We start from the raw sequence: 21,307 nt of genomic DNA on the forward strand, positions 1-21,307 counted from the left end.
TCCCATCATGTCTGATCAACTGAGATCTGAATTCCTCCTGCAATATGCATCAGAGATCCAATTTTTTTTAAATCCCCAAAATGGTATTTGATTGTTTAGCTGACTCATTTTTGGGGTACGATTATCCTTAACGTCAGTAATAGCAGCTGCAGGGAAGGTTCAATTTGCATTAGCAGACAGTAAAGAGAGCTGTGAGGTGACATTACGAACGGTAATGTTGGATTACATAGATAATTTCCTGGGAATCGCTCATTCATGTAAAGGCAATTTGGACCCAGCGCAGATATGGCAAACTCCTCTGCTACTAATGACAACTACTATAGAGCCAATTTAGTGTAACTACATGAAATGGCAATTTCTTTTTAAAAAATGCTTCCCGTAGTATCAGAATGGTGTCATGAGTTCATGAAAATGAGGATCATTACTCAGATCTTTGGGAAATTTAAAGGACCTCAAATCCCCACGCCTTCTGTATTATGAGAAAGACACAGAATACAGTGGGAACAGGTGAAAAACAATCTGTATTTGGTAAAAAAAACAAAAAAAAAACTTGTGTAGAATTTGTATTGATTCCGCTGCCAATGGTGAACCTTCGTTTAACAAGGTTTTTTTTTTCCTGTATTTCACTGTGTCTTTGTTTGGGTGATCGTTGGAGTGGCTGACAAAGTGGACTGACATTCTCCAAACTCTGCACTTGTATCTACTGACAGATTATCCAGCACTGATTCTGGCAGCGTCCTATTAGAGCCATTCAGATTCAAGGCAGATTATGTAAACATCGTGCCAGGAGATCTTCTATTAACCACCACTGTCACACAGCAAATGTGTGCCTGTGACAAAAAGCAATCAGGATTCGGCAGCTTAGCAAATTTGCAGGAGATTTATTTAAATTTGTTATAGTTAATCCTTTAAAGACATGAGAGGATGATCCATCCTTATTTAGCAAATGGCTATTTTCAAAACTTTACATGTGGATGTGTCATGCTGAAAACAAGGCAAATCCTTCCCACAACTTTTGTTTGTATTACCTCGCCTTTGATGTTCTCATGAAAAATTAAACCAATTCGGCTTTGTGGGATAAATTTATCCTCATTACAGCAAATATACAGTATAATATTCTTGTTTGAAAGACCTAAGCTTGGTGTCTTCTTACCTTAAAACCTCTGACATTGTTACCTCTCACAATAATAAAATCAAATCTGGTGCAAAGAAGCACAAACTTGATGTTGTTGCCCTTTTATTACATTTAAAGTCTTATCTTGCCAGAATCAACATAAGGTTGAGTTGTAGTCCATAATAGGATTCAAACATTTAGAACACCCCTCAGTGTTTTTTTTTTCCTTGGATGCAGAGCCTTTAAGATTTTTTTCTGAAGGCTCAGCTGTCTCGCATGTAGCATCGATGTGTTATTTATTCATTTATTTATTCGCTTTGATCTTCTTAAGGCCCGTTCCAGTCGTCCATTAAATTAGTTCTGGGAAACACTTCAGCTGCAGCATAAGAAACAATCGGCGTCAGCTTGCAGGTAGCATTAGCAGCCTGCAGTGACCCTCCATCTTCAGCTACTGCACCTGCTGTGCTGCTTTCTCCGCTGCTTCTTCAGAGGTAGTCTACTGATGTTATCCAGCTGTTTGTGTTTGTGTTTCTGGTTTTTCAGAGACCAAAACAGTTGCAGATTTGCGTGTGTGTGTGTTTTCTTAAGCCATCTCATGAACCTAAAGGTTTTGTTGAGTCCTTACTTTTGGACATCTAATTGCCAGCAGGAGGCGACTCCTCTGGTTGCAAATAGAGGTCAGATTGTATTGAAATCTGTGAGAAAGCAGGCCTACTTCTCACTTGATTTCTTACCTCGGTAAGCATTTTCCTCATGAATTTATGGACTTTATCGCTAGTTTTAAATCTCCTTCAATACAGCGTGATGTTCATTTTGTAGATTGTAGCCCCGTTTTGAGTAAAATGGACAATAAAGCAGCGTGTATCTTAATCGACCCCTTGTTCATCCCGCTCATTTCAAAAGGCCGAGATAGTGGCTACCGAAGTTCAAACTACAAGCTTCCAAATGGTAGTCCACAAAGCAGTTAGTGACGTCATGGAGGCTACATCCATCTTTTACATGCAGTGTATGGGTTTAGCTGATGGATAGGCATTTAGTTACAGTGGGTAAGGTGAAGTAGGTCCTCACTAAGACAGTGAGAGTACAAATGTGTGCATGTGTGTGTGTGTGTGTGTGTGTGTGTGTGTGTGTGTGTGTGTGGCTTGATTGATGGCAGTAACAGTGGTCATTTTATAGGTTTTCAGGGTATTTTTCAGGTTCTTTCATGTAGGTGATCAATCTTTATGAAATAAATGAAATGACAAATTACAGTGTAAGCTCACAAGCACACGTCAACCCAAGAATAACACGGTGTGATTAAAAACTCCTTCTGTCCCGAGGTTGCTCTTGTGATAACGGTTTTAAATGTTCTTCATCATGGCTGTAACAAAGTTAGACTCAACCGCTTTCAGTTCTGCCTCCCATGAGCAGAAATCATTCAGCCAGATTGATTGCTTTGGTTTCATGGTGGCTTTTTGATGCAGGATGTCCAATCCAATTCTGTTTTATTTGATGCCCATCACAGATCTATCAGGAGCACGCTGCTCCTTCCACGTGTTGTGGAGGCAACAGCAGAGCTTCTTCTAATTAAGAGCAAAACAAGCCGGAGATTGCAACGGATGAAACTCATGACTGAATAAATAATTTTTCCACCTGCTTAGGTCTCTGTTTTAAAATGTAGCAGAAGGAAAAAGCAAAGTAATAACTGCCTGTTGAAGTCCATTTACCAGAGAAAATGACCTTAACGCTGTGTTTCGTTCTTTGATGCATTGTCTAACTACACTTTGAACCTGTTGTTTGTCTGCCTGTTTGTCGTTGTGTATCAGTACATTGATTTGAAACGGTTTGCAGCTAACATGAAGGCAAATCATACATTCACCAAGTACCTGAAATGCAGTGTTGTACAGTATTCAGTCAAAATTATTTATATTTGTGATTGTCAGTGATTCACTGACTCCATAATTATTCTGCTGTTTTGTTTAGAAGGTTTCTATCTCATGATAATTCACATTGCAGCCGTCGCTCCAAGTCTGCTTCTCCACTGCTGTGTGGAACTGATACAAATGTATACAGTTGGCACAATACAACCGTCAGATTAGACAGATGCCTCAAAAAATACTGTAGAATGCTTATCACAAGCCAAGGCAAGGCAAGGCAAGTTTATTTGTATAGCACACTTCATGTCCAAGTCCATTCAAAGTGCTTTACATAAAACATTAAAAGCATTGCAGTGGGGTGCAGATAAAACACTAAAAAGTATATAAGGCATTGCAAAAATCCTAATAAAATTGTGTACAGTAACTAAATTTTATTAAAATGATTAAAAGCAAGCAACAGTTTAGATGAGTTAAAAGATACCATGCAGATTTCATGCATAGGAGCATGAGAAAAGAAATGTTTTTAACCTGGATTTAAAAGTGTCTACATTTGGTGAAAGTTTAATCTCCACTGGCAGTTTGTTCCACTTGTTTGCAGCATAACAGCTAAATGCTGCTTCTCCATGTTTAGTCTGGACTCTGGCCTGGACTAGCTGACCTGAGTCCTTGGATCTAAGAGCCCTGCTAGGTTTGTATTCTCTGAACATATCACAGATGTATTCTGGGCCTAAACCGTTCTGGGATTTATAAACCATCAGTAGGGTTTTAAAATCTATTCTGTGACTGACTGGAAGTCAGTGTAGAGATTTTAGAAGTGGTGTGATGTGTTCAGATCTGTTAGTCCATAAAGTCAGAGGTGGCCTGTAATGACTTATACTTCAGCTGTGTGTCTTGGAGCAGTTTTACTACAGAATATTTTATTACTGTCTCTTGAGTAGTTTTTTAGAGAAAGGTCATTCTTTTTACACAATGACTCTACTTTGGGATACACTAAGCGTGCTACTTTATTTATTACTTTTGCAATCATGCACATTTTATTAAGTAGTTGGTGGCGTGCTGCTTCCAGATCTGCCAGCGCTCTCCAGCCATGCCACCCTCTGACTGTGTTCACGGCTGAATAATGACTGAAGCTACAGCAGGAGGTTCAGATGAGAAAAAGCCTTTTTAGCCTCAATTCTCCCCCCCGGTTTCTACTGTAAACTAAAAAAAACATACGCTTGATAAAAAGTTTGTGTAATTACTGGAGCAGCAGCATGACTAAGAGGGTATTCAAACAGAAAACAGCCCTGCATTTGCAAGTATCCACATCGACGGGAGACTGTTGCCTCAGATACCTGTGAGACAATGAAATACGATCCAGTCCAGTTTGAGGAGGAGAGCGGTTTGAAAGCTCATCAGTATGAGGCAGGGTTTTATCACAGTGGCTGTTGTTTTATAATTCGCCATGACATCACAAGGCTAAACAGTAAAAATACTGCATTCACTTCACATTTATTTACCACATCCTTGACTGGCCAGAGCAGCATCTAATCTGTACTGGCAACCGCCTCATGCATCAGGAGAGTGGCTTCATTCAGAATAAAGGAGTTTTTGCATGCAAAGACGAGGCCTTGTCCACACATACAAATGTATTTTATAAAACTTTACTTTTTCTATGCATTTCGGCTAATAGTGGACCAATCTGATGCCAATTATTATAAACACGTAGACCAATAACCAATTTTTGAAGCAATATACTGTGCGTTAGGCAGCACAATTTAAAATCTTGAATCTAAAATCACTTCAACACTATGTCCTTCCCTAAATCATCATGCCTCTAAAACATGACTTTTAAGCAAAACAACCAACCCTCAGCTTCTTGTTCAGACCGGCATGTCCAATGCATGTATGGACCGAGATTATTTCTAAAATGTTTCTAAATCCTTCATCTGGACGGACGTAGTTTTATAATGAAAGCCTGCTAGTGTGGAGGTAGCCTAAAATTGTTATTGTTAAAAAGTTATGTGATGATCGGTTTATCCTTCTGTCTGTCTCTTAGCAACATTAGTCAAAAAACGTAATAACAGATTTGGATGACATTTTAAGGGAATCTCAGAAATGACACAAGGACCAGCTGATTAGATTTTGGCAGTGATGCAGCTTATAGTCTGGATCCATGGATTTGTTAAAGAGCGTCACTATAACTATGACAACAAGTAAACACTACGTCAGTTGCCTGCTGACGATCACATGATTGCGATCCTACTAAAAATCGACCATTGTAGACTTATCAGGACTTATCCATCGGAAATGATGCAAGGAAGAGTTGATTAAATTGTGGACGTGTTTCCGAGTCCCATCAATTCCCGCCACCCGCCACATATTTAGGTGATGCGATTCGGTATACATAACGTACACATGCAAGACACACACCTGTGTTCAGCGCAAGGTCATTTTGTTTGTGGGTACATCTATATTAAATGGACACATTCTATAGTGCCGTGATTTCTGCCACAAATTTTTTCAAGATTTCAGCCATCAGAAATGATACAACTAATGAGCAGCCCTGGCAGAATACTGCGCTCTCTGAGTGCTTTTCTTCTTTTAAATGTTGTCTGATAGAAGTACTTTTGCACATGAGAACATGCTGCAGAGCTTCAGGCAGTGGCAGATTAGTTTTGACCATCAGACCGATCCAATCAAATCATCAGCAGTCATTTAAACCCAATTTAAAGAACTCTTTTGAACAGAGACTGGATGAAGACCTTTTGATTATAAAATACATTTATATTTTGCACAGCAGGTGATCGCTGCCATGAATGAAGGGGTGGCTTCAAAATAAAAGAGAGGTCAAAGTCTTTTTCAGTCCGAACAAAAGTAATTACAACCAGTTCACCATTTTACTGTTTTACGCCCGAGTCCCCTTGAAATACGACATCCTGTTGTGGACCAACTCACTGCAAAGAGCAAGGTTTTGAATACTCCATGGTATCGTAGTTGTAATGATGTTTGACACATCGTAGTGGGTATGAGGTGTCAAACATTATTACAACAAAGCAGTCAAATGCACAGCCAGGAGAATGTCATCTCTCATCAGCTGAGAGACAGCAAGCGGAGCGAACTGTGAAATCATTTGTCTGATTGTCTGGCAGCCAGGAGCAGGACTCAGCAACAATAACAACAAGCCCTGTGGTCAAATCTCCATCGCTTGTTAATAATCCTTCTGACTCTTCTCTGCTTGCAGTACACATCAGCCTGCCCGTCCTGACTGCTCAAACTACATGAGAAAAAGTTTTACTCAAAGAAAAAAAGAGGCAGTTCCTGCAGTGAGAACATTCACGAAGGTTTGGACCGTCCGAAAACGACCCACAAATTCCTACGCAGCCAAAATAGTTGTAACCAAAGGCAGAACAGCACCTAAGCTATGGAAGCAATGTAGGAACAAAACTGTGATATTAACTGCAAGTTGCGGTGTGAATAGTTAATCTCATCTCATGCCATGAAAACAGCTTGACTTCAGTCATCCTGTGTTCTAAATTAGAATTGCATACACCACCATTAAATAGTTTAAATTAAAACAGAAGCTACATGATGAGAATGTGAGCTTCTTTACGTATGCTAATTTAAACAATCAAGAGTATCGCTGTTTCCACCGAGAAAAACACATTTTTCATTGTAGTAGTAAATAAAGAATATTGATGAAATAAGATCCATCCATCCATTTTTCCAGGGATAATGTAATAAGATGCAGGACATACATGATCTTACATCCATCTAGTATATTTTTTCTATAAATTGAGAGAATAACATAAATCAACAGACTCTCCTGTAGTGTGTTTCATGAAAACTCATGCCATAAAATTACACTTTTCATAACAATGCAACAGGGTTGTGAAACTTTGCTCCCTCAAAAAAACCTGAATGAATGATGCCCCTGTTTTGAGAATAGGTTTTTAGCAAACATCATGAGAGCTTTACAATTACATTACACTAACTTATACTTTTAAGGATGCATTTTACTCTGGACTTTACATTATTTTAGTTTGCCCAATTAATCATTTGCTTATCATTTAATGGCAGCATATTAATCTATAATCTGTTAAACTCATTTTCTCATTAACTGTGGTTTGTATTATCAGTACTCAACTTTAGTGTGTAAAAAAAAAGAAATCAGAAAAATTCATTCTGAAATAGGATTTGAGCGACATCACATTCTTTCCTCTCGCACATATTTACTCAGGCAGAGCAGAAGGCTGGGTTTGTGATAATCCCTCTGCTCTTCATTCTGTGGGTAGTAAGCAGGAGGTAGGTAAGTCGAGTGATTATAGCACTTTTCATCGAGGAGGATGAGACAGTGTGGGAGCTTTTGGGCCAAAAAACAACAGTCAGAAAAGTGGAAAGCCAGAACACACCCCCATTTGGGCAGAGTGTGGCCCTGCAGAGGCGCAGTGGTCAATGGTGCATAGGCCTTACCTGTCAAGACTCTTATTGTGTCGAGAACGCAGTGGAGAGGAAACTCAGAGGAGCCGAAAAGGCCAAACGGTCAGAGGGGAAAAAAAAGTCTTTTGACAAGTCCAAGTGTTTAAGTGAAACTCAGAGGATTAAAATCAACGTTCTGTGCTCTGTCAGCTTTTTAAAGTGGCTCTTGAGGAAATAATTTGGTCGTGGATTGAGATTAGTTCCAGAACTACAAAATAGTTATTTGTGTTGCCCTCCCTGTTTTCTAATCAGCTTTTTTTTCACAAATTGTGAAATGTTGTGCAGCAGCAGTCATAGTTTTCCATTGAATCACATCACGCGACTTAACCTTGATGTCAGCCGCCTCTACATGAGAACAGCTTCAGTGTCTTTTCTCGGCAGCTTACAAGCTCGTCCCAAAAGCCCATTTTAAAATCAATTTGTTCCACTACATGGCATCATGGCCCACAGCTTTCGCCAGCGAGTCAACCTTGGCTTCTTGCTGGACCTGGATCCCACTGGCAAGGCTTTGTTATGCCCCGTCTGAGCCACATAGATAGCAGTGGTCCTATCTCCCTTACACCGTCCACCTGTTACAGCAGCCATTCACCTGTGTAATCAAATTATCAGAGGCCCAAAGGAAGCAGAGAACGACATGCATTAAAACGAGGAACAGAGAAAGGGAAAGAAGTGAAGATTATAATGCCGTCTAACCTTTGTTAAACTTGCTCTAATCAAATTTCTATATGATCAATGGATCACAACGAACCAACTGTCATCAAACTTTGGGTTTTCATTCAGTTCTGCAGAGCCTTTTCTGTTTTGGTTCACTCTTTTCATTCACATTACAGGCAGCTATTCTCTGAACACTCAATTTATCTGATAGCAACTAGCTGGTAAACAAGCAAACCAGCTAAAGTACCAAATATTTCATCCTTCAGGAGTTGGTAGCAAATAAAACGGAGCTATAAAGACAGTACATTTTGGTCAGTATTAGATGTTAAGAAATACAGCTCCAAATGAATTCCAACATTTGTTTTATCTGTTGGATGTGTAAATATGCAGCATCACCATATCAACTTGAAAAAGAACATAAGTGGCTTTGTTTCGCTGCTCCAAACAGCCAAAAAACTGCCAGTTAATGCAAGTTTAAAGCCACAGTGTGATTTTAATTGAAAAAGACTATTTTGCATCCTCCCTGACAAGCGTTTCACAACTGTGATTTTAAATTAGAATTTTGAAATAAGGTGTTCTTTCAGACAAAGCCAAAGCAGGATGAGGAGAATTCCTCTGAAACCTGCTGCTTTTGGATTAATTCAACCTTGGTGGATGTGAATGACGACGTGGAGCAAGTAATTATGTTTCCATTGAAATTGCTTAATGCAGTTTTAAATATTTTTTTCTGAAATTTTGGCGAAATTAAAGTCATGCATTTATCTTTCACGCACCTTTTTTAAAATATAAAGTCATTTCAGAGAATGTGATGAGAGTATTAAATATTCCAGCACTTTGATGCTTTGGTGATTCTTTTACGTGCTTCCATGTGTTGGTTTCATCAGCTAGTATAGTGATACACAAGGGTCCCCGTCTGGACTTAAAATGCGGTTCTTTTACTGTTTCTATACTTTATTTTATTGCCTTTCTGATGAGGCAGCATACATCACTTTTTGTTGGTAGAAGCAGGCCAAACAACCCAAAGGTGCATTCAAAAAATACAGTTTTTTTTATTATTGTTCTTTCTCAGCCAAAGGGCAAAGACTATTTTACAATTTTTTTCTGGCCTTTTCCCTCGGGTGTCTTCATGCACAAATGTAAAAGAGGGCAAAAACTGTTGAAAAGTTGTCGACACATTGTAAAAATGTGCCTAAAAACTGACTGTGCGGATGATGGATGGAGTCTATCTGAAGCCATATATCTGTACCAACACACTGTCACACTGTCTGACTCCTCTTATCCGTCTCATCTGTAGGTACGGAGACATGGTGCCAAAGACGATCGCTGGGAAGATCTTCGGCTCCATCTGCTCCTTGAGTGGCGTGCTGGTGATTGCTCTGCCCGTCCCCGTCATCGTCTCCAACTTCAGCCGCATCTACCACCAGAACCAGAGAGCAGACAAACGCCGTGCTCAGAAGGTGAAAGGTGTTTTCTGTATCCTCCCCGTCTGCTCCAGCGGGGACAGACGAGGGTTGTGTGTGGGTGAAATGAGTGTGTGTTGGAGACAAATCGCTCTTGATTTTCAAAAGGCCAAAGTGTCACAGGAATATGAGATATTATTAAGTTAATGAGAATGAATGGGAGGATATAATGTTAGGTAAAAACGTTGGGTGGGTGGATACTAATGGTTATGCCAACAAAAAAAAAACACTTCTGAAGGTCTCTTTTTTATATTCAGATCATTAGAATAATGGCAGTGGGTTAAAAGATCTTGATGACAGATGAGTTTCTTTTTCATGGAAAGTACAGAGGAGGCATTTTACAAACGTTAAAAAAAAAAAAAAAAAGCTGATAGCAAAAGGGATTGACCCCAATTAGAAATTATACGATTGCATCGCAAATCACTGTCCTTCAACCTACTTCATCCCACAGTTTTCAACACCATCACACATTGAGGAATTTTTTTTCCCCTTCACATGCACATTAATTTAACATCCTTTTACACACACACACACACACACACACACACACACACACACACACACACACACACACACACTCCCCCTTGTCTTTCTCTTTCTCAGACACACAGACGGACACACACTTCAGATCCAAGTACCAAATGTTAGCCACACACTCACTGCAGTCCCCCAGTTGGCTTGACCTTTCTGCAGGGCTTAGATAAGAGTGCTATTAAGTTAAAGAGCAGCTGCTGATAGCTAATTGAGGAGGAAAAAGTGTGATTCGAACCCATAGTAGTATAAAAATCTTCGGTGTGTGGTTTTCTAATTTGATTTGAATCTGTTCGACAACACAATGGAGTGAAGCCTTTGATGCAGTCAGGTGTGGCTCAGTTCTGATTTAGATACATTTGTCCAGTAAAGACTGAAGTAAAGAAGAGGAAAAGAGTGGATAAATTAAGTGTGGTGTTGTTTTTTTGTTTTTTGTTTTTTTTAGATTTACTCTGCTGGTTTGGGGATCAAACCACTAACCACCTCAGTCTCAAACCAGCTTCTGTAATGTTTAAACTCTATGCACTTTTTCAGGGGAGACTTAATGAAAATGGCTTTGTTTACTCGCTTAATACCATCAAGAAAGGAACTTTAATTTATGCAAATTTTTACAAATGGTTTGGCAATTCTCATGAAAGACGACACAGCTTCATGCAAATGGTTGGAAGCTGATGGATAATGCACTGAGACTACTTTTCTAAATAATTTCTCCAATCAAATTATGTTTCCGACTAATGAAGTAGTGTACATTATGGTTGTTTGATTATTTTAGATAATCACACCACAGGTACTGCACTGAAATAATAAAAAGTCGCTCTCTGATTGCAAATAAAGCTTTTTACATAAAATGTTCAATGAAACTTTCATTACATGTATTTAGTTTCCTGTCCGTTGACAACACAATAATATTGTTTTGATATGAATATAGTGGCATGGATGCTTCTGACAGCAGAAGAGACCATAAGTGTTTATTCATATAAGTAGTAGTATAAAACCTGGAGTGCATGGTGCTTTTTAAAGCTATTTTGATAGTTTTGAAAATGTAGAAACTTTTGTGTCAATTTTTAACATAGATTTATATGGATTTTAGAAGGTAATTTGATAATATAATTAGAAGTTTAAGTTTTGAAACAAAACATTACAATACACCAAAAAACATCAATGAATTTTCATGTTTATTTAAACGTATTGATGCAAAACCTCGAGCTGAACTACTTAAAGAAACACAGCAATCTTGTTGAAGATGAGACTTGTTGCTCTGAGACTCCAGCAGTATTTCAGTTTGTCATTTAGTGCTCTACAGTTGTTGTACAAGCTACTTTTTATGTGGATTTTGAGGGTTTTCCCCTGAAGGATTTTCCTCCTTTTAGCAGTGGTTGTAAAACATGTTTTAGGCCGCGATGGCACCGTAAAACTCCTCAGTAAAACTCATACTAATTAAGTTCTTCGAGCGTTAGTGGCTGCTCGGGCTTACCCATCCCATTAAAGCAGAGAGAGGGGAAACTCTGGGAGACATAACCCACTTTAAAGGAGGAATTCATTTACAAAAACAGTGCTGAGTTGTTAAAAGAAAATTAAAAAGAAATAACATTTTATTGCAGCTTTTTTTTTTTTTTTTTTTTGCTGTGGTCATGAAGGACCATCTTTCACTAATGCTGATGCCATTATACCAATATTACCAATTTAAAAAGCAATACTTAACTAAAATGATTTAATAATCACCAAATGTTATTCTTAGAGTTGGAATAAGGACCTTTAAAGTTGAATGAATAGTTGGGGGAATCAATGATATTAAAATCATTGAGAAATCTCACCAAAATATGCATTTACCAGCTGCTGGAGATTCATTTCATATTATTTCTATCATAACATCCTGTTGTCATGGTATCATGGACTCTGAATTAGTTATTTTTTCTCTATGTAATTATTTCTGAGCCTCTCTTGTTCTTGTATATTCATGCTGGCTTAAAATCATGAGGTTTGAAATCCACTCAAAATACAGAAAAGACAACATTAAAGCAAACATTAGATGACATAATTAGAAATAAATCTGAGGCTCAATACTGTAGTTGGGTTTAATAATTTCTAAACATTGACCGTTAATGAAGACTAAAATTAGCATCAAAGGTGCTAGTATGTGTAACAAAAGAAAACAAAATATATGTACATCTGGAAAAAAACAAGGTTGACCTTCATAGCATATGGATGAAAATTTTTTGTTGTTCTAAACAGTATGTGATGAAAAAATAGTTTTATATAAAAGGTGCATCAGCATTACAATACGACAAGTTACAGGTAGTTACAGGTTTCAATTCTTTGTCATCTTCATACACAGTAAGAATATTCATCTACGCATTAAATCCAGCGTGATTTACAGGTGCACAGAAAGCCTGGAGCAGAAATCGTGTAATTTTCTGTTCTTACTATATATTTTTCTGGTAAATGCCCACGACTATAAATTGTTGCCAAGTCACCAAGACATTTACTGTGCACCTGCGAGCTATTTTCATTCACCAGCGCACTCCCATAGTCATATACACTCTTTGTTTTTCCCTTTAGTGTCAGTCTGAAGCCAGCACCAGAAGAAGGGAAGAAAGTCTTTCCCTCTGCCTCTCTAGATCTCATTTGTCTTCATTCTCCTATAACAACATGCTGCTCCAGGCTCCCATTACAATTATGTCGTCACCTGGGGATTTGACTTTACAAAAAGGTCTTCTCATGTACCTATCGTAGCTCCTCAGTCAGAAAATAGAAAGTAGAGAATCCAAATTGGATTTAATGATAGTCATTGCCTACTAACTACTGTATTTTGTGCCTCAGTCTAGAGTACAGTTTCTCCTTTTCAGCTTCAGAAAATGCACTATTTATAGAAACAACTCTGGATAGAAATGCACCAAAGTCTCCGATAAGTTTAAAAAAAAAAAAAAAAAAAAAAAAAAACCTTGCAGAAGGAGACGACGGGCTTCTTTCTTATTCCTGCACAAATCAGCAGTGCAGCATAGTCACCATCAGAGTGCCGGTGAGTGTCGAGGCAGTAAATGGACTGAGGTCACACCGGTAATGGGACAGCAAAGTCAAGTGGAGCCACACTGAGAGATGGCAGGTTGTCTAGGAGAAAAAAAAGACAGACTCTGACACCCGAGACGTGAGGGCAAAACAAGACGATAGGAGCGAAAGAGAGAAGGAAGCTGGGCAAGAGGGGAGAGAGAGAGAAAGAGGACACAAAGATGAGAGAGAAAGCAAAGAGAGGAGAGAGGTCTGATTGGGCTGTAAGAAAGGAGAGAGAGACAGGACGATGAGGTCTCTATATCGCGGCAGTTTCAAGGCTCACTTGTCTTAGATGGGGAACATTGTGAGCCTTTTTTCTCTAGTCTAGCTGTCTGACTCTCGGACTGTGGGTGGTAACATTGGAGTGTGATTTGTGCGGTCAACTGAGACCACCAATGAAGTAAAATCACCAGAATCTATCATCACCGGGTTTTAGTCCGAGGGTTGACAAGGCCCAGGCTGAACAGACTTGGGTGTAGCTGGGTGTAATTTACCTCAAAGAAATTCTCCAGCCATGTAATACTCCCCCATCACCTTTTGGGAGGCATTTACTTTTAGGGAGGAATGTGGCGAACTTGCACCGATACTGATTGGAGGGATTTTGAATTAAAATCTCCCCATTTTTACTGCTATCAGTATCAGTCTCAACAGTTTTTATGACAAGTATTAAAAGTGTTAAACTGTGTTTTATTACTCCCAACAGTATTTTGTAGAGTCTGTGATTTATACCATACCACGGGTATATTAAATGTAATTATAATTGAAATTACTCATTCATTCCAGCAGTGGGGAGTCAGACTTCTTAAACATGATTCAATCTGGACACACAACACTTTCGCTTCTTTAGAGTTTGAACAAACTTTAGCATTAATAGGATTTGGAGGGCATCAAAAACAGACAAACCTGGAAAACTACGATGATTACAGCATAAAAATGGACACTGCAGTTCTCACCTGGAAAATAAATCGTTTTTACTGCAGGGAGATGAATATTGATCCTTTTGTGACACATTCATCAACTATTCAGGGACCCGACTTTCAACCAGTTTGTCTTAAATTCTGTCTCTACTTCAGGTCGGCTTTGAAGTTGAAGTAAGTGTGACGTGTGTTGCACCTCTGGATTTCATAAAAAGCAGAGATTTCATCAGTTTAGAATGCGTTTCAAATAAAAAAATGTTTCTCAGATGACGGTTTGGGCTCGACCATCACAGAAGACAGAATGCTCAGCAGAACATCAGTGTAGCAGCGAGCTTTTACACTTACAGGAGAATCAGAGTTAGTTATGCTTTCATATTTCTTTCCCTTTCTTGTGTCAAGTAGCGCTTTTGATCAATAAGAAAAGCAGGCAGCACAGTTTCGAATTTCACTCTTTGGCTGAAGCTATGAAGAAAGAAGCAGTCAGTGGTCGTCTCCTTCACACACCGCACACGTACATACACAACCATTATTACATCTGGGCTCCCAGCATTCCTCACACCTTCACAGGTATCTGCAGTCTGACAGACCATTTTTGAAGAATCCAGACTAATTCCATTACTTTTGATTCATGTCCGGGAAGCAGATATTGCTCCGTGTGTCTCCTGTTGCTGAAATGCATTTACAGGGAGGAGAGAGAGCAGCGGGACAAGGTTAAAGAAATCGCTCACCTTATGTGTCCACAAGCAGTTGAGGCGGAGATATACATCCGCCCTAATATCCTCTTCATTTTAAGAAATTCCCCAAACAATTCCTTTCTCATTTTCTGTCTGCCTCAGTCTCTCACAGGCAGAATCGGCACAAATGCAACGAGCCTTCGATTACGTCTCAATCCCAGTCTGCAGCAGGACTCTTTAGTCATTTTTTTTTCTTATGGATAAGCTGGAATCTTCATTAGTTTTAAAAATGATCTGTCTAAAAATGGTTCAGCCTCAGAAGTCGTACAACTTAGAGATGTTCTTCATTCTTTATTTGGATCCTCGTTAGCTCCAGTTTGTTCATCTTTCCACATAAAATTTTGATAAAAACAAAAAGAAATTTGAAAAGACACAATATGAATGGAATGGAAGGAAAAGAGAGAACCAGTCAAACATTACTGTCACCAAGCATTAGGATTGATTTTACATATGAAAGTGTAAACAGTTAAAAAGTTAAAAGACAAATACATAAAAGTATCATTCCTTGAAAAACATCAAAAACAAAATAAGCGGAGAAAAAACTATGAAACATGAAACAATGCTGTTTTCATGTGATCTACACTAAATGTCATTACACCACCAATTACATTGCTACAGTTCATTTTATAAGTGCATTGATTATTTGCTTTATTCCTTTGACTGTATAATACCAAAAACTTGGTCAGAAATAACCAAACATGAGTTTTAGGTAAAAGCAACAAATCTTATATTGGAACAGCTATAATAGAGAACATTTAACATTTTTTTGAATCAATTATCAAAATAGTCAGGAACTTTTTGGTAGTTTTAGTCCTTATTTTCTTTTGTGCCTTTGCTCCATAGCTGCTCTCCAGTGGTTGATCAAAAGCCCCTGAGTTCCAGTTACTTTAAATCCTATGATATTTTACACATTTTAGACATAGCATGCTTCTGATTCAGTGGCTACAGTCTAGGGAAGGCTCTTGTTCCAAAGTACAAAGCGAAATCTGTGAGGAAAAATACAGAAGTTGCTGTTTAAGATCTTTTCTAGCCAGAACTTCAACCCCATTTAACGCTTTTGGGAGAAACCAGGATATAAGCCAGGCCTTATCACCCAACATCTACTGCTCTTTGGCTAAACATGAGCAAAATCCCTGCCGCAGAAGACTTTGATATCCTTTTAAAGCCAAACGCTTGGATACTGTTATAGCAACATATTTATACACATAGACCTGAAATGAAATGTTCATGGCTCCCAAAAGGGTGTGTTGTTTGAGTGTCCGGCTATTTCTGGCTGTATGCAGGAGTATATGCAGGTAAACAGCAAGCAGAAGAAGCTGTAAGATAGATCTCATCCTGCACACACTGGCAGAAAGATATTTGAAATAGTGGAGGTAGGAGCAGTGCAGTAGTAGCTGTGAAAATTACTACAGAGCTTGGCTGATGAGTTGGCAGATTCTCACCATTAAATAAGGCATTAGTCATCTCTTATGACCTCCCGCCCACCTTGTCTGATGCTGTGACCTTTTCTTCTTCCCACGCCCAGAAAGCCAGACTGGCCCGGATAAGAATAGCCAAGTCGGGCAGCGCCAACGCCTTCCTCCAGAGCAAGCACAACGGACTGCTCAACGAACTGCTGGAGCTGACGGTGAGAACAACCTCTGAACCCTCCGAGAGCGACGCACCAACAGCAAAGTGGGCGCGATGATTCCTGGGAAGTCGTTTCAAATGTCTTCATTAAAAGTGACATGCAAAGCCAGCAGATTGTAATTCAGTACGAGACATTAATCATATTCTTCCTTGTCAAACACGCTGCTGCTAATTATTTCAGTTCACTGCAACTCAATAGCGTGGAAGCAACAACTGCACATCTGCAGTACACACACACACACACACACACACACACACACCAGCAAAATGGCAGCAGTTACTGCCATAATTAACCAAAGGACAATTTAAAAGTAATTTAGAGTCTATAAAAGAGCAGCAAAAGTTGGAGTCATTACATTCTTGTTGTTACACGGGGCAGGGGTGATAGCGGAGGAGTTATGCCAATAATCACTCATGCGAGTGTTATCCGTGTAATCACACAAAGTGCTTTTCCTAGTTGTCTTTCACTCTGAGACTCGTTTCAATCCACGTCTGTGAAACTGGCAAGCTTAGACCGCAGAAGTGGTTTTTACGTGCTTTTTGAGTAGCTCTTGGTGATAATTAGATGGTTAGTGCATTAAAAGAGGCTGAAGCGAACTTCTAAACAAAACTGTGCCAGTGAACAGTGAGGCAGCGGAGAGAGGAGAGATTGTTTCGGCTAGTTTCAAACTCTGGACAGAGTTTTCAACCGGTCCTGCTAAGCTAATCATCTCCTCAACTCCATGCCTAAAACATGAAAATCAATCATCTTCTCAAGAATACAAATAATCCTATGTTTTCAAAACATTAAGCTATTCTTTAGTAACTATTTATTCTTTTCTGTACATGTATGTTCACTTGCAAGCTTCGGCCAACTTTTCCATGCAGGTATCCACCACTGTGCTCTACTCTACTTTTACTACTCTTCCCCTTTTTTCAAAAAAATTGTCACCACCACAGCAAAAATGTGTTTGGTAATACATGAGCAAATTGCCTATATCCTTCCCATCCAGTCCATCACTCTTGCTTTCAGTGACACACTCTCCTCCTTGCAGATGGTTACTAAAATCCATTTGGATCTAATCGAGTCCAGTGTGAAAGCTCATGGGTGTCTGGAAGTGGTTAGAATTATCATATAAATGCCATCTGTGAGTGCTGAGCGACCCCCATCCCTCTGCGTGTCTGTGATGAGGCTGCCAGAGTCCTGGTGCATCAAATTACGGTGGTGTCACCGCTGACAGTCTGCCAGTGGTGCTGTGTGGGGATATATGACAGAATGACTGCTTCCCTCACAGCCTATACTTAGATTAGAAGTTAACTGCGGGTCTGTTTGCATTTGGGCCTTTTTATTTTTTGACTGCCATTTATTTGTCACCCAGATCACAGGCTAATTGTCATAAAAGGGGATTTATTGATAATCCTGTCAAGTTTAATGATAATCTGGCATAAGAAGGTTTTTCAGCTTCATCTCTTTGGATGCTGTTTACTTAATTTCCTTTCCTCGCATTAGTGTGACAGGATTTGCCCTCATGGTTCGTGTGGTCTTAACCTACTTCCACACAACTGTATTGGTTCCCATAGCTCAGATTTTGGGACTGGTGTTTGACAGATGTTTCCCTGCCTGCTAAACAACCGAATCAATCAGATCTTTGTGGGGAAGGAGTGAGGGACAGGCAGTGGGAATGTCATGTTTCTGTGCCAGTATTGGAAAAATGGCAATGGACAACAAACAAATGTCAATGAGAAAAGAAAAGGAAGTGGAAAAGGTTGAACAAGATGCCAAAAGAGATGTTTGTAACAGCCGCAAGTCTCCAGAATATCACAACCAGGGCGATCAGTGTCAGTAAACTAGTCAGTTACTCACTTGACATTTAGAAAATAATCATCTGTTGCCAAATGCTTAAAGTGCATCCACTTATCAACAACTGTATTACTTTACCATTTACTCAGCAACAGAAGTACAATTAGGTTCAGTAAAATTTCACTACTGAGCACTGGCCTCCAAACCTCCCAGTCCCACATGTCTTATTGTTTGTATTCATCATGTGTCGAAATAGAAGATGAAAGCAGGCAGACCCAGACTCAGAGGGAGTTACTGGCCATCTAGTAACTTGTTTGGCCATGTGACTGCACACAGCTCTCCAAGAGTTCTGACCTCACAGTAACACCCATCCCAAGCTGAGATACAGCACTTGCATCCTGAAGCAGTCTTACAGCATAGCGGTGATAACCCTCTGAACCCTGAGCAGTTTCTGGAAGTTGTTTTCCTCTTGCTCTATGGTCTCATTTTTCATCTACAGTCCTGCATGTTTAAAAGTGGAGAGAACCCAAAAATCCTCTGTGCAGTTTGGCATGGCTATAATGTCATTAATCATAAAAAAAACAAAAAATAAAGTTCAGTTTCTTTAATTCTGAAACAAACTGGAATCAGCATGGACAATATTTAAGTCTACATACACTGCCGTTCAAAAGTTTGGGGTCACTTAGAAATGTCCTTGTTTTTGAAAGAAAAGCAGTTTTTTTGAATGAAGATAACATTAAATGAATCAGAAATACAGTCTAGACATTGTTAATGTGGTAAATGAGTATTCTAGCTGGAAACAGCTGATTCTTAATGGAATATCTATATAGGGGTACAGAGGAACATTTCCAGCAGCCATCACTCCTGTGTTCTAATGCGAGTGAGTTTTCATGGAAAACATGAAATTGTCTGGGTGACCCCAAACTTTTGAACGGTTGTGTAGGTGTTTACTACTAACTACTTGCATTTTTTATGTTTGTATATATATTTTTCCCTCTCTGCTCTGTGTAAACATGGTCTGCGGTTCAGCCAAAGAGTCCCTGACTTTTGGTCAAATGACTACTGGTTGCAGCTGAGTCATGAATAGTTTTGTGTTTGTGCCAAAGAGTGCTGAATTTTTACCTTTTTGTAGAATCTGCTGAGAGCAAATATTTTTGGTAAATTTTTAAGTCATGTAGAATAAATTGATTTTGATGGGATATAATTTTAAGCTTAGGTTTGGTCAGTTTTCTCAAGGAAACCAAAAAGTTTAAAATCTGCACATTCCTTTGTGTTTTTACAGTTTCTGGTCCTGATAAATAATGTAATTTTGCTGTATTATTTTGTTTTGTTCAAAAGAGCACGTCTTTCAAACCAACCAGCATGTTTTGGGGTTCAGAGGGTTAACAATCTCAACCTAGTAAGACGGTGATCAGGCCGCCTTCCAAAAATAAAAATAGCAGAATGTCTGATTAGGAACATTAATGTGATTTCAGATATTCTTTACACTACTTGCTATTAATGACTGACTGACTCAAAGACTCATCTGTAGTAAAATGGGATTCCTACGGTGCACATTTACAGCATCAGTTAGATGAAGAGCAGACCGAAAACTACAAATCACAGTCCTGCATTACATCTCCAGGAACTTGACATTTGGGTCACAGATCCACTTTGAGAAGGATGTCTAAAATGCTATTTCCCCAGATGGTAAGAGATCTCTTTAAAGCTGGGGGAAAAAAATTACATCAGGCAGCTATAAAGTAACAAGAAACACGATTTATCCTGTAAAATCAAATATGGTTTGACTGAAACGCTCAAGCTCTGGAAGATAGTCAGCAGGAACATGATACAGCTCAGGTATTTAATTTACTGAGTGAACCAAAAGAGACATCCGGCTATTTCGCCTGCGCTTTGAAGATAAACGTTTTTGAAATTTTCTGTCATATTTATCTTTAATACTGCATACTGTAGTTTATAGAATAAATATTTAAATAATTACAGCAAATTAGAGTAGGTTATTCTCCTTCAGACTCTTCACTTAATGAAGTGGCTCCAACTGTACTTTACAGATGGGCTGTAGAAAGGAGTTATGCGGTATAAAGGTCCTCGGACAGGGACATTTTGAGACATTAGATCTGTTCTCGTCCTCGCTTGACTGTATTGTTCGTGTTCCTGGAAGAGAGTTCCCGGAGGGAGAAGATGAGAGTCCTTAGGCTGGATTGCCTCCTACCCAAATCCTCTGAGCAGCAATGTGTGCTTTGGAGAGAGAAATAATTTGTTTTCAGTTTTCATGTTGCTTGGCAATTGTGATTACTTTGAGAATAAGCTATATTGGTCGCTGGGTTTGAAACCAAGTCCCTGTTTGGAAAAATACCAACAAATGCTTCCATAAGTTTCTGCTACTGTTTCTCTCAAACTCTGCTGTTTTCCCTGTGAAGCCTCAGACATCAATAACTATCAAGCTGCCTGGAGCATGAAATAACACTCAGCGGTACTTTTTAGATAATTAAGTAAAAGGCAGCAACACACTGAAAGGGAGGTTATTTTGCTGCTTACTAAGGGACTAACATGACTCGCGACAGACAAAAAACTGCACAATAGAAACTGAATTAGAAACAAAGCACTTGCCAAGACAGGACCTAAGGCTGAGGGATCAATTCACACCAAGCAGAGCTGTGGTCCATTATGTGACTAATTGGCTAGTAAATTATTTGAAAGCAAGCAGCAGGAGTTATAGCCTACCTGCTCATAATAGAAATGAGAGTGAAATCAACAAGCATGAACCAAGATAGTTCCGTTGAAAATGGACGACGTGAAGCAGAACGAAAGCGTCACATCGCTGACTTTTCATTACTGACGACAACGTTCATTTTCTTCAGCAAATATCAAAGAGTCATTTTAGGACCAAGCTCACTATGCAGAGTGATCCAGTGTGTGTGTGTGTGTGTGTGTGTGTGTGTGTGTGTGTGTGTGTGTGTGTGTGTGTGTGTGTGTGTGTGTGTGTGTGTCTAACCAGGGTACAGAAGAGGATGAACACAAGCTGACAAAGTCCATCTCTCTGTTAGAGAGCCAACACCACCACCTACTGCACTGTCTGGAGAAAACCACTGTGAGTGCACATTTCTCTCTTTTTTACCTGAAATG

At 39.2% G+C, this 21,307-nt stretch overlaps 1 protein-coding gene across 2 annotated transcripts in view; it reads left to right on the top strand.

Moving 5' to 3' along the window:
* Window positions 1-21,307, top strand: part of LOC111576659 (potassium voltage-gated channel subfamily D member 3-like) — a 91,539-nt gene that overhangs the window by 61,120 nt on the left and 9,112 nt on the right. For both annotated transcript variants that reach the window (XM_055010992.1, XM_055010993.1), the window contains exons 3-5: window positions 9,377-9,539; window positions 16,298-16,399; window positions 21,180-21,272. In XM_055010992.1, the coding sequence (XP_054866967.1) occupies window positions 9,377-9,539; window positions 16,298-16,399; window positions 21,180-21,272 (358 nt within the window). The remainder of the gene's footprint in view (window positions 1-9,376; window positions 9,540-16,297; window positions 16,400-21,179; window positions 21,273-21,307) is intronic.

The sequence above is a fragment of the Amphiprion ocellaris genome, chromosome 5 (genome assembly GCF_022539595.1).
Source record: "Amphiprion ocellaris isolate individual 3 ecotype Okinawa chromosome 5, ASM2253959v1, whole genome shotgun sequence".
Taxonomy (NCBI): Eukaryota; Metazoa; Chordata; class Actinopteri; family Pomacentridae; genus Amphiprion; species Amphiprion ocellaris.